Below are 13,976 nucleotides of genomic sequence, written 5' to 3'. Positions count from 1 at the left end.
TCAGCAGATTACGTTAAAAACATAACATTCAGTCCATTACGACATTAGCTTTTCAGGCTTGATATTTATTTTGCGATTACTGAGAAGCACTTTCACGAACACAGCTGTGGTTGATTAGTTAATTTTAAACTCCTGCTCTGCTAGTTATTTTGGTAATGGAACCGAAACGCACAGAATTGCGCAAAACCTTGTTAAAACAATAATCACTGAAATTATTATTGTTGTTGGGTCATTAATTTGAAAACGTTTTGTTGATTTTTTGTTGCTGTTCTTTAATAAAGTTACGAGCGTTTTAACCCAGCCAGAGGACGTGCTGGTCTCAGCGTCCTGGCGGCGTTCAGTTGAGATCGACGTATTATTGCAGCCCTGTTCTAGTAAAGCACGAACAGTTCAGAAACAAAATGAAATGGGGATAAAGCTATTTATTAACTGATTAAGTCGTGTTTTAGATTGTTCTTGAAAAACTAATCAGTCACGGCTGATTAGTGGTTGAACTCACGGCTGCACAGTGAACCCGTTGATTGTTTTTACAACTGACAGCCGCTCCTCTCTCTTGCAGGTACTGCGTACCCCCGCTAAATCTTTTAGAGGTACGCAGTGCCCTGCCGTACCCCTCTACTTTCACCCCTGCATATGCAGTGCATCAACCTGCCAATGGAACCGGGCATGGAAATTAGCCACTTGGCTATAATCTCATGTATAACATGTAAATGTTAATTGATATGTAATATCCTTTTTTAAAAATATAAACTTGAAATAATCAACGACAACGAAATAATTAATGGTGGTTGTAAAAAAGGAGCATTTCTGTCATCTACTGGCGTAGATGGCTATGAACAAGCTAACACATATGGTGGGGAAGGCTAGGCAGGGTGGCCAATCAGATTTCAAGAATAGTTGGTGCTTTGAAGATTATTGCATGATTAAAGAAGGAATGTACAGAACAATAAAAGCTAGGCTATAAAGTTTGCTTTATAATGAAGATGTCAGTTCATGAGCTCCCTGCTCCCACCTCTGTAGTCCCATGTGATGACACGGAGCAGAGCTGCCTGCTGTGCTCACCACCTGCTACTCCCAGCGTTTTTATGTCTGGGATTTGTGCAGCTGCTTGTGTGAAACATAGACATTAAGGCTTATCTTAAATCTCTGCTGCACACTCTTACAGAACCAAATGTCTGCTCTGACTCTTTTCCCTATCAAATTAAGTTAGAAATCTTTCAATAATTAGATATTTGGAATCATAATATTCGTTTTGTTTTCAACAAAATCTTACCAGGACGTCCACAAAAAGCAGAGTTGCGGGTGTGAACGATGCAAACATTTATCTGATTCTGCCTAATTGGGATTCTGCGTGCGGCCTTCCCCCTGTGCTGCAGTCCACAGATCTGGTCAGCATGGTGTACAGCTGCATTGGGGCGGAAATCGAGGATTCCGACAGCAGCAGCACCTGCGACATCAAAGAGTCGTCGCAGCACAGCGCCGACGGATCAAACGCCATCTCGGACGCCCTGACAGATCCGCGGAGTAACGGACATGTGGCGTCCTCCAAACACCAGACGGACAGGCAGATGGAGACGGCCAGGCAGGAGAGGATCGTCCCACTGACTGAGGCGCGGACCGAGGCGGGAGAAGACGTCCAGAGCAGCGGTGTTGGCAGCGCCAGGCCGGAGCCGCCTCCGCACAGCTCCAAGCCCAGTCTGGCTGTGATAAGGCAGAGACATCTGCAGGACAGTTCAGGTAGTGCAACTTCTACGGCAAATAGAGTTTGATCTGTCAGCAGACACATTGTTGGAGACAGGAAAGCCTCTGTGGTGTGCAACGTCTTGCAAAAGTGGGATTTCTGATAGATGCCCGCAAGGAAGGGCATGATTGTGAAGTATTTTAGGAAAAAAAAGAAAAAAGCCATGTGTATCATCCATTTGGATTTAGCCTTCCTTTTCTGGAATCATTTTAACTGCAATTACAGCTTCGCACATTAAGGGTGCATTCACAATAACCCTGCTTAGTACGCTTTAATCTAACTAGTTTGTTTACCTAGAAAGTCCAGGTTGTTTGGGGAGTTGTGAATGCACAATCGATAAAAGCAAACTCTGGTCCGCCTAAAAAAACCTCGGTTTGTTTGAAGCTATTCAAATTCGAATCATGTGGATGCAAAGGGGTTCAATGGAGTCAAGGCTCTGCATACTTCACAGTTTCAAACTGGTTGAAATGCTAACTTTAACGTGCAGAACAACCTTCTTAGACAATCCGATTTACCTGTAGCATAGCCACGAAGAAAAGCTGTCAGGTCTAAACGTAGAGGCTTCATCTGGGAACTGTGCCTCGTCAGAATTGTTTTGTGATTTGTTTTTACTTCAGCTTTTCTTTTCTTCAGTCATGGCTTGCGTCTCGGAGCCCATAAAGTCTCTCTGTCAGAGTCTCTGCTTCGGGGCTTTTGGTTTTAAATCAGAAACAAAGTTTTGATTGATCACGAAGTTGATGGAGTTTCCTGTGGTTTTGTTACCAGAAGAGGCAGGAATGCCAGAGGGAGAAGAACAGAGTGAAAGACCGCAGGAAGAGAAGCAGAGAGGACGAGGACCAGAGGGACAACGTCCTCTCATTCCCAAAAAGGTATGTGGTAAATAAATAGGATTTTTTTTTTTTTTTCTGCCGCAGGCCAATAGACATGAAACATGGAATAAACACACGCTATTCTCTGCCGCCAGCCCAGTGTAGACCTCCAGAGAGACAAGACCTCTCCGGAAAAGACCAAGACTTCACCGAAAACTCCCACGAGTCTCGAAGAACAGAACAACGACCAGAAGAGTTCGCCTCCAGCTCACACAGCGTCTGAAGACAACATGAGCAGCGAGACGAGGAGCCCTGGCTTAGAGGATGCCAATCCCACCGTCATCAGCCACGGTATTATTAAAATGCCGTTACATGGTCGTAGCCAGAGATCGGGACTCGAATCTTAGATTTCAGACTAAACTTAGTCTCCAAACCAGAGGTTTCAAACTTCCGGTCCTCAAGACCCGGAGTCCCGCAACTTTAGATGTGTCTTCAAAACACCTGAATCTGCTAAGTATGCTAAATCAGATATGTTGGACCAGGGATATACCTAAATGTTGCAGAACAACGGCTCCCCAAGACCCTAACCTCGTGGTCTGTGACTCAGACTGGACGTTGTTAAATAGGTTGAATACCGGAAAAAAACTGTAAAACAGTATAATCATTACAAACAGACACTTCCTACATTGATTGAGTCACTACACTGCTCCTTTCTCTTTACTTTGTAAATTATATCACACCTTAGAACAGGGGTGCTCAATACGTCGATCGCGATCGACCGGTCGATCGCGGAAAGGTTTTGAGTCGATCTCGGCAGGTGACAAACTGAACGCTGCCAGGACGCTGAGTCCAGCACTTCCTCTTCTGACAGGCTTATCAAAAATATTCACTAAGATCCTAAACGTTTGTAGCTTCATTAAAAAAGAATAATTATAAAAAGTCAATGAAACATGTTAAAATTAATAATTTCAGTAATTATTGTTTCAACAAGGTGTTGCGCAATTCAGTGCATTTCGGTTCCATTAACAAAAAAAAAAGAGAAAAAAAGGCGACTCAAAGACCGACTGATGAACAGAGTAGGAGTTTAAATTAGCTACTCAACCACCGCTGTGTTCATGAGGCTTATTAATAATCGAGAAATAAACATCAAGCCTGGAAACCTGATATCATAACGGACTGAATGTTGTGTTTTTAATGTAATCTTTGCTCGGCTTGCGGGGCGCAGGCGGTTGCCATGGCAATGGGTGTGCTTAAACGACAAAGAGACCGAGAGTAAAAAGGTAGGAGTGGTTTTGAGTTGATCGTCTTTTCGGATTGTTTTACCTTTGTTTACCTTTGCTGTGGCTCATCACACCTGCTGTAGTTTCTGAACGACAAACTTGGACTAATTACCTCGTTCGTTTGTGAGCATACGTCACATCATCAAATAGGACAAATATATTTCATTAAGTTTTAACAAATTCTACCGCGATAATTATGTGAAATTAAATTAATTATATCCCGACTTCAGAAAATTTGTCTTTACCTTTACTGGGCTCTTTGGTTCCTCCTATCAGTCTGTAGTTTCTCATATTTCAGTCATCAAACCAAATTTCAGATCCACCATGACTGACTGACACCTGCTGGCCTCAGGTTTGCAACCAGCTGCTGACTGAGAAACCGGTAACCTGCTCCCAGTGTCAGAATCTCATTGAGGAATAAACTGGATTAGGTTTTCTGTCACTTTATTATTTCTGCTATAACTGATGTATATTCGCATATAAAATAAGTCAATAGAGTTTAATTTGCTATTTTTATGTCTTTGTGTCATGAGGTAGATCTCAGGCGGCTGGTGAGAGAAAAAGTAGATCTTGCTCTCAAAAAGTCTGGGCACCCCTGCCTTAGAACATGTTTACTGTCTAGATTTGACAGTTTTAATACCGTTTTTAGAAAATGGTTTCCTAATAATCCTCACTAAGGACTGAACAATTTGGACACAGCCGTAAACCGATGTTGACTCTGTCGTTACAACAGCACTCACTGTTTTTCAAGCTAAAACTCTTTTTATAACACCTTACCGTTAATTTTGTTACCACATCCTAGAATATATCTGAATAAAAATCCACAAAAGTTGAGAGCAGTTTCTGTGTATCAAGTTAAGTGTTTTAAAAATGATCACCGTTACATATTTAATTGAGGCGATTCAAATTAATTTTTGAATGTCCATTCTTACTTCGTCTGTACTTCATGTCATTATTATTATTATTGAAGATTTTCAGACATTCTCCTCATTTCGATTAGCAGAAGTCGGATGTTTTTCATTTATCAGCTTCATTTCTACTCGTACAGATAAATCCTGTTCTTAAATGAAGATAGTAAACCATTTGGGCAGAATGTGGTGAATAATGATGATGACCCCCCTCCGTATACACCCACAGATGAGGAAGCAGATCATAATGGATTCCCCAAAACATCCCATCACACCAGGAAGTCCAACTCATTTGACATAGGTACTGCTCCTCTGACATGGTCTGTTTCCGGCCCCCTGCTGTGGCGTTTCTTTGTGCATGCTGGAGTATAAATGCATTTCTCTCTACATTTGTTCAAAACAGTGTCATCGTGCCTTTTTTTCCTTTCATTTCTGTACCTTATGAACTCAGCATGGGTCTGTTATTTTGTATTCTTCCAACCCTTTAGACTGTGCTGGCATCTTATCGCTTATCCACCACCTTTATTGCTTCCTTTTCTTTATTTTAATTCCCACACCCCACTCTGTGTATGTCTCCTGACATTTCCCCTCTCAGGCATGGAAAGGGACAAGCCCTGTGATCTGGAGAGGCCCTCAGATCGCAGGTTCCCTGTGAAAAAGCCCACCTTTCCCCAGTACAGAAACAGATCCCTGGACTTCCCTGCTGGGTGTATGTATCTGCTCCATTCCCTTTCTGATGCATGTGGTGTGACCACTAATTACCCTCCACCCAATTTTATAATGCATGTGTTTTTGAACAAAAATTGTTCTTTTTTTTTTTTTTTTTTCACTTTTCAGTGTTTGCTATTTTTGCTCAACCTCGCTTTTATTAAGCCCCTCACGCACGAGTCACACCCTACGCATTAAAAGCAAGGCCGTACAGTCGCTTTATAAATGATTGATCAAAGTAAGAGATCATAGAATATCATTTAAAGGGATAATCTGGCTAATTTCCAGGCATGTCTCACTTCCATTGGCAGCCTCCGTCGACAAAGCAGACGACAACTTTCTCATTTCCACCTTTTACTTCTCGTGCTTAATTCTTTTCCTCGGTTCCATTATTGTGATAATTGCCAGACGAGTTTAGCTGATTCATCATCATTTTCCACTCTGAGCAGCGCGGTGCTGGAGACGTCGACCTTGGGGTTGCTGGAACTGAAAGAATGCTAATGATGAGGCGAAGCCCACTGCCAATTACCCTTGTAATCCAGAGCGGCGCATCTTAAAATTCTGCTGCAGAAAATCTTCAACTCAGTGAGGTTGCACATCTTTGACTTCGTAGTAGTAGAGCTAATTATCTCAAGTATGAAAGGTCTGATTGCTCTCTGTGATCCGTCATATCAGGGATTCAGCGCACTCGTATCGTTTGCTTCAGTTATTACACCGAAGTCTCAGTTTCTCCCTCTTGCAGATCAATACCGGATACGTCTGCCTGGTGACAAAAGTAAAATGTCACCATTAGGTTTTCCTCTGAAGACTGATGAAAACGGCTTTGTCTCCGAATGTTTGGAATTTTAAATCGAAATTCCTGCAGACGCTTGAAGAAACAAAGGGAGACGACCGGCGTTTGTTCCAGACTTGTCATTTACGTTATCTAAACGTCTAAAATGTTAAGCGCTCGCTGAAAGCAAGAGGAAAAGAAAGCCTGTCTTTGATATGAAAGCCTAAAAATGTCAAACAACAGATCATACTCTGGATTGGTAGAAAGATGGAAAATTAGCTTTTTGACTTTCTTTTTTTTCTTCCCAAGAAAACAAACCCAGAATAAAAACATTTTGAGTGATATCGATGGATGAGAAAAGGCTCCTTTATAGAGAGCCACTAAGAAATCGGTTGACTGAAAACCCAATCTTTTATCCAATTGGGAAACTTGTCAACATGTCACTCAAACAACAACACTCTTTGGTGTGGAAGTTGCCACTGAGGGAGGAAGATTTAGTTATTTTTAGCTCCATTGAAGCATTTAGTAATGAAGGCAGATGAAGTTTCCTGGCTGCTCCTTTTTTTTTTTTTTTGTCTTCAGGAAGCCGAATGTATGAAAGTATAAAAGTGATGTTGCATTTAGGTGTTTCCATCCTGCTGGGTTGGGAGAAGATGACCATCTTTCAGAAGTCTAATTGTCTGGTAACAGTCGACAGGAAATACTCGCTTTAGTAGCATACGCTCAGCATGCTAAGTGCTGATTCAAGAGACTTTCTATTTCAACTCTAATCCTTTTTAAAGTAGTCGTAAAATCCTCTAACCTGCAGAGCTGTGTCACACAGACACGCCCCTTTATACACACACAATTTGACAACACCTCTGGTCCCCGTGTAAATAATTCATAATCACAGAGAGGCGTATGGAAGCTACTCTATAGTTACATTAAACATAAAAATTAACAAACACAAAGTCTTTTAAAATATCCATTTGGACACAGCTTGTTTTATTTATTTTTTTGTTTTTTCATTTGAATAGATCTCCTTAAACAAGAACAAACATTAATGTCCCTCAATGTGTCTTGTAAAGTAGTGAATTAAATATGGTGGGTTTTTTTTTTTACTTTTTGAGTTTTGACGTCCCATATCCTGGAGGATTTCAGTTTTTGCATGTTTATCAATGTTCAGTCATCAAAGACACAACTCTTAACTTTGGAATGTTTCTAATGTTCGTGTTTTTTTATTGCTGATACCGGACACTTTTTCTTTTGCTAATCCTTCAACAGAAGTCAGGATTGGCTAAAATCTAACCTAGAGATTCAGCTTTGCAAAATCAGTGACCAGAAATCAGCATCTTGACTCTAGTATTATGTCTCCATCTGCTGGGTTAGCATAAATAGTTTGATACAAATTTATATGTCAGGCTGTCATATAAGTTTCAGATCTCAAAATTATGAGCCATGACCTCACAAAGAGAAAACACCACCTATACTTTGTCAATTTTGCAGCAATAACCCACTAAATCACCTTACATATTTTGCTATGCCTATGCTCAGTCTGCATTTATGAAGATTCTCTCACCTCAGCATGTCAAATGCTTGGAGTAGCCCAACATGGAGCAGTCCAAATACTTAATCAGCATTAATTATGTGGATTTAAGGCAATCAAAGACCATGAATAGAACATTGAATTTTCATTCAAAGAAAGTCAGTAGGAGGGTAAAAATGTGACATGAAGCAATTACTTTATTTTTCTGCATTATAGCGCTGTATAGTCTACAACATTAATCCCAGTATGCATCAACTACACAAAATGGGAGCCCATCAGAAGCCACACATTTACCTCATGTACATGAAAGGGCTTGATTTTTTGTTTATTTTTTTATAAAATCTGCTTAATTCCCTCTGATTTAAACTCCAGTGTAACATCATGTCCAGGCTGTTTAAACGGCTTTCTGCACACATGACATCAGTTTTAATGAGATGATGGTGTTTATGATGGGCGAGCCAGTCGATTGCTACCTAATCAACCTGCATGTCACTTGCTAAAGGCATTACTAAAGGCAGAAAATTGCTCACACAGACGTGGCAAAAGAAAACTGTCCTTTAATTAAGCAGCTTTGGAAGGAAGGAAGGAAGCACGGGAAGCCGATTTTGGCTCGAGCTCAAGGTTCCTAAAGGTCAGACTGTCATTGTCCGTGGAAAGACTTTCAATAGAGCAATAAAAAATGAACATTTTATTTATTGTCATGGCCATGCGTCCCATTAAATGTGAGTCCTTGGGGAAAAAAGCACTTCATTACCGGGCGTTGGTAACCTTTCATCAGATCGGGATGCGAAACGCCACGAAATCAAAACCTTGAGCCCAGACGTCTGGACTTACTCCTACTTTAAACTATTAGGACCTTTTGCTTTTCCGCTTCCGCTTTTGTAACAGAAACCCTTTCTGTGTTGCCTATCATTTGATCCCTTAACAAGACAATTCAATAAGTCCAGCTTTTATTCCATCTCCCGTTACGTTTTCTCCTGCAGGTTACGAAGGCGGTAACGGAGACGGAGCATTATGACATTACCTGGGGACGGAGAAGACGCTGCTGGGAAGAAGAGATTGGAGAACGGAGAACTGGAGTGAGACGAGCTTTTAACACCCTGCCCTCCTCTCCCACCACGGACTCGAGCTGAAAAATGGATTCGTCCAGGGGATTCTTTGCCATTTCATCAATCTGTTGCTGAAAGTGCATGTTCTGTACACCTTCTTTTTAACTGCTTGCACTCGTTATGGTTTCTCTCGCATAACGAGAAGATTCTTTCACACGCGCACGCAGTAGTTCTGTTCTCCAGTGAGCTCAAGGGAGTTTTATGCATTTGTGCGAGTCGTTTAATGTTAAAAGATGTCTCCTCGTCGCCTTCCCCCACCTTTTACTGACAATCTGTGATTACTAAAAGTGAGTTTGTACTGTATTTATTTTAATGAGATGTAGATCAAATGCACTAACCATTGTGGTACTGCTGTTAGTTCACAATCAGGATTTAATTTATGATAATAGAATATTTGATAACTGTGTTTGTGAGTATGCTTTTTTTGTTTCTGTTTGTTTTTTTGTCTTTTTTTTTTTTTTTTTTTTTTCGATGTATGCTGATGTTGATTGAGAAACTTGTTACCATGAACTTAGCTCTCTCCCATCTCTTCAAGAGTATTTAAATCAGCCGGGCGGGTGGTTTTAATCTGATTTTAATTGCTGGAAAATAATTATATTTTCTAAAAATGCTTCTATGAATCAGAATAAATAAAATTGAATTAATAGAAGGAAGCAGTGTGTGAAATGTGAAACTTGTTAAGTTTTTGCCTGTCTTACCGAGTAACAGCGATCCACATCTACATGTCAATACTGCAACACACAGAGCAGAAAATATGGAACAATAACAGTGCCACTAAAATGATGTTTAAAAAAAAAATCGATAAATTAAATGCAAGAATTAAAAAGACAAAATGAGAGTAGAACTATTTTGCTTTTTGTTGGTTAAAAAATATATTTCCAAAGAAATGTCAAAAAGAGCTTGACAAGTACATCTAAAAAATTGCAATATCATAAAGTTCGGTGGGGTTTTTTGTCCTCACTCATTGTTTGATTGAGGGTTAAATGTGAAAATAACTTGTCAGCTGTGCTAAAATTAGATCTTCTATTCCTTTTTATCATTGCTAAAATTCGCTTGTGAGTTAAGACCCGATTTTAGCAGCACCTTTTAAACGGTGCTGCTAAAACTGCAATATCAACGGTTCAAACTGATAGTGTAATGGTTTAGAGGGTATTTTTGGCACACATTCAGTCACTAAGTATTTTAGTAACTGTAAGATAAAATATTTAACTGACTCTCAGTATTACTGCTGATCAACATCCATCCCTCTCTGCCCACAGTGAGGCTCATTCTGGTGGCTCCTTCCAGCAGTACAACGCACCTTAAATAGCCTCAACTTGATTTTTTTTTTTTTTTTTAACTATGAGTTCACTGTATTCTAGGTCAGTGTCCACACACCCTTAAAACGTCTTAAATTTATGTATTGTTAAATTAAGGCCTTAAATTGTCTTAAATTCATTTTAAAAAATATTAGTTGGCCTTGGACACGTTAATCACAGGTCTTGCATTATGTGGCAGAACTATTTAATCTCGCATATTTCAGTGATTCTTGAGAATAGGGACAAAACGGGTCCTATGGATAAAGCACAAAATTTGAATAAAATATACACAAAATATATTTTTTTAAATATTTGACTAAGCTAACCTGGGTCATGTGAGCACAACAATTTATATTTTCCAGGTATTTGCTTAATATTTTTTATTTTAAACATTGTAGTCGGTGGATGATGCTTGTAAAAGCCCTTGTTCAGGAGAAGAACTCAATACATTATAATAGTAAAATAATTAAAGAAATACTAAAATTATATATTATGACAATTAAGTATAAGTAGTCATATAAATAATTATAAAGGTATCAATAAATTGAATTAAAAATCCTTTTTATTTATTTTCCAACTCTATTGAACAGGTCGATTAAAAATGTAATTTAAAAAAAAAAATGTTGCAACTGGGAGCCTGTACCTTAGCATCTTTACATTTCCAAACCATTATTTGTCATATTTGCATACATAAGGTTGAGAAATAACAAAAAAGAAAAATTATGGGAAAATTAAAACCCATTTTGTCCCTATTCTCAAGAATTACTGATTTAATGTTTTTCTTTTCTCGCAGGACTTTTCTGTCGGCCTAAATTTGAGTAGCTCACACACAGCGCACACGCACACACACACACACACACACCATTCCATTCTGCAACTCCAAGCGGTTGTAGGACACAATAACTAGTTGCCAACATACCCTTGATAGCTAGAGAAGCTGGCTAGTTTATTTTACATCAATTCTTTTGTATTTTTTCTATCGCAATACAGGTCTTAAATTTAATTCACAATGGCCTTTAGAAGTCCTAAATTTGAGTTGGGGAGGCCCGCAGAAACCCTGATATTGAGACGACCTCCACAGTCAAGATATCCCAGTGGGATCGAAGACCTTGAGAACATGGAATAACATGTTTGCGTCACGAATGAAGAGATGACAAATCTGCAGCAACTACATGATGCCGTCCCGTCCATGTGGACCAAAATATTGGAGGAATATTTGGATCTGTTCCATGGAGAATTAAGGCTGTTCTGGAGGCAAAATGAAGTCCAACTCCATGCTAACGGGGGAACCTAACCAGCAAGTTTATATCCAGGGGTTAGCTCTTAAACTCATGGATATCAAAATGTCAAGCAACTAATGTTTAGAAAATGTAATGTCCACAGTCGTTGAAGCTTCACCAAATATTAAAAACTGTTTAAAAACTAGAATAAAGCAGCGCCAAGTGCAGATGGTAGTAGAGGGTCCTCTGAAATGAGTATTTCCACTGTTGTACAGCAGGTGGCAGCAGAGACTGACAATTTGGCCTGAAACCCTCAGATTCGCAGTTCTTTACTGTGGCTGCCCAGACACGATGCTCCATCAATACTGTCGTGGATGAATCAATGTTTTGTGATCCGATGGAGACTTGCCAAATGCTACCGACATCACGACCACGATGAATTAAACATTCACGTGTCTGGCATGTGTTTTGCAGACAAGCCCATGTTTCCTGCTCCCTCTGTGCATAAGTGAGCCCAGGCGTTTGGACGTCCATCAGCCTTTTCTCAGACAATGATGATCCTCCTGACAATGAGGAGCTTTTAATTCCCTCCATGCAGTCACCTGATCTCCTGCACTGCCAGGCCTCATCATAGCCAGGAGTGTAGCATTCACATCCTACGTGTCCTCAGATAAGCCCGGTTAAATCCCTCTTTGTCTCTCCACACACACACACACCCCATATGGTGCCTGTTCGGCATGCCATATGCTCAGGTGAACGCTTCATCATAGATTAAGTAAACCTATGCATTAACATAAAGATGATCTAATAAAGCTGTTTTGTTTTTTTTTTCTTTTTTAATTCACTCAGATGGTTTGAGGTTGCCTCATATGGCGTTTGCTGAAAGGTGTGTGTTACGTGTGTTTAACCAAGACAAATGGGTCAGCAGCAAGTCATTTGACCCCTCTACACAAACACTGGTTGTCTGGTAATGAGTTTATAAAAGCTGGTGTTGAGCCTGTTGAGTCTAAAAAAAACGGAGGTTTGTATCCTGACAAGCCTTCTCTGTTCAGTAATAATACACCTGACAAAAGACTTCAGCTTAGCGTCTGAGCCAAAATGTTGCCTTTAGAGTGAGGTACTGTCATCATAAATGCTACATAGTGCAAATAATCCTCTTAGAAACACCTAAGCGCTGGCTTATCTACATGCGGACAAGCAGCTTTTATCCAGGAGTTCTGAGCAAGTCAGTGGCAGTAATGTAAACGGAGGAAGAGTGAACGTGAAGGCTGCCATGTTCTTATTTATGCTCAGCTGTGTGAAGACCAGCCTTCAAATTGCTTGCTGTAAGCTCTAGAAGCAGTCAGGAGGGAGTATTATGAATCAAGTGGCTCACTAAGGGAATGATAAAAACAGTGCCCTGCAAACATATTCATATTTTGTCCTGTTGTAACAACACATTTCAGTGCATGTTTTGAGATAAGCTAACAAAATAACATCCTATATAAAATGTCATATATATGTGGCTTTATCTTTAGCCCCATTTTACCTGATACCCCTATGAAGGGTGGCCATTTATCCTGAAAAGTCACCTAATTAGTTAATGGGGCCCGCCTGAGTGTGCTGGTTGATCATCCCATCCGGCTGTTTGGTGAAGGCCTTAGAGAACAAACGCCGCCATGAAGAGCTTTACCGCCTCGGGAAAAACTACTTGATCGCAGTTGATTATAGTAATTGGCAGAGAAGTACATTCATTACAATTTATCAAACAGGATAGGATGAAGGCTGTAGAGATTGCAACGGACGATTTGATGAGGGATGCTCAGGGGACGCCACTACTGATGAGGATGATTCTGATGTCACATCCCCGAAGTGTTTCAAGTCATGGGAACCACGATACAGAAGACGGCTACAGTGGAGGTAATGAAGGTCCTGGAAACAAGGGTGCTGTGACTGTCCGAGGAAAAACAGGACAGTATCCCCGTGATACTGTGTTGCTGGTGCTCAGACTCTGGGCATGGTGGTGTGATGCTAGCTTGACTATGGAAATTGGAGTGCATGCTTGGAGGCTGAACTTAAGGGACATGGACTAGAATGCATTGTGCTGAGAAGAAAGTTTGGGAGTGGGAACACTGGTGGTATGACATGAAAAAGAGTAAAAGCTATTTCTTTACATTTTTGTAGGGTCAAGGGTGGATTTCAATAGGGTGTACCTGGCCAGAAGCTAATGCTCTTTTGGGAGCAGTCTGGTTCTGGTTCTGGTGTTTATCTACTGACCCAGAATCTATGGAGAGTGAAGAGTTCTGCCAGTGGAAGTATTTTTTTTCCCCTCAACATTAAGGAATCATTGACTTGAAACAAACTCCTATATCTTACTGAAAAGTTACTTGTAGGTGTTGTTCTGCTAGGAGTCGGTCAGGATCACACTCCAGACGGAGATGGGACTCTGTAAGGTCTTCCTCCCAGCACCAGCAGCGTGTCAGGCAGGCACATCTCCACCGCCTCCTGTCAGCTTCATTCTCAAACGTCAAGCTGTTCCCCATTGACTGCAGATCATGCTTGATATCACTCTGCGTGTCCACCTTGGAAGATGAGACATTTGCTGAATGTCTTCATTTCACTTGTAG

General features: G+C 40.5%; 1 protein-coding gene across 3 annotated transcripts in view; it reads left to right on the top strand.

Annotated features, from left to right (window-relative positions):
- The window catches only part of carmil3 (capping protein regulator and myosin 1 linker 3), a 108,584-nt gene extending 99,083 nt beyond the window's left edge, over positions 1-9,501 (top strand). Inside the window, exons 35-40 of one of the 3 annotated variants that reach the window (XM_008432998.3) lie at positions 1,377-1,737; positions 2,507-2,610; positions 2,706-2,901; positions 4,968-5,039; positions 5,334-5,447; positions 8,727-9,501. In XM_008432998.3, coding sequence (XP_008431220.2) covers positions 1,377-1,737; positions 2,507-2,610; positions 2,706-2,901; positions 4,968-5,039; positions 5,334-5,447; positions 8,727-8,761 — 882 coding nt within the window. In that variant the 3' untranslated portion in view covers positions 8,762-9,501. The remainder of the gene's footprint in view (positions 1-1,376; positions 1,738-2,506; positions 2,611-2,705; positions 2,902-4,967; positions 5,040-5,333; positions 5,448-8,726) is intronic. The other 2 variants (XM_017310136.2, XM_017310137.2) reach the window with 2 other exon arrangements.
- The last annotated feature ends 4,475 nt before the right edge of the window (positions 9,502-13,976 follow it).

The sequence above is a fragment of the Poecilia reticulata genome, chromosome 17 (assembly GCF_904066995.2).
Source record: "Poecilia reticulata chromosome 17, P_reticulata-male-v2, whole genome shotgun sequence".
Taxonomy (NCBI): Eukaryota; Metazoa; Chordata; class Actinopteri; order Cyprinodontiformes; family Poeciliidae; genus Poecilia; species Poecilia reticulata.
Note: the sequence above shows the minus strand (reverse complement) of the source record. Positions and strands in the feature narration are given on the sequence as shown.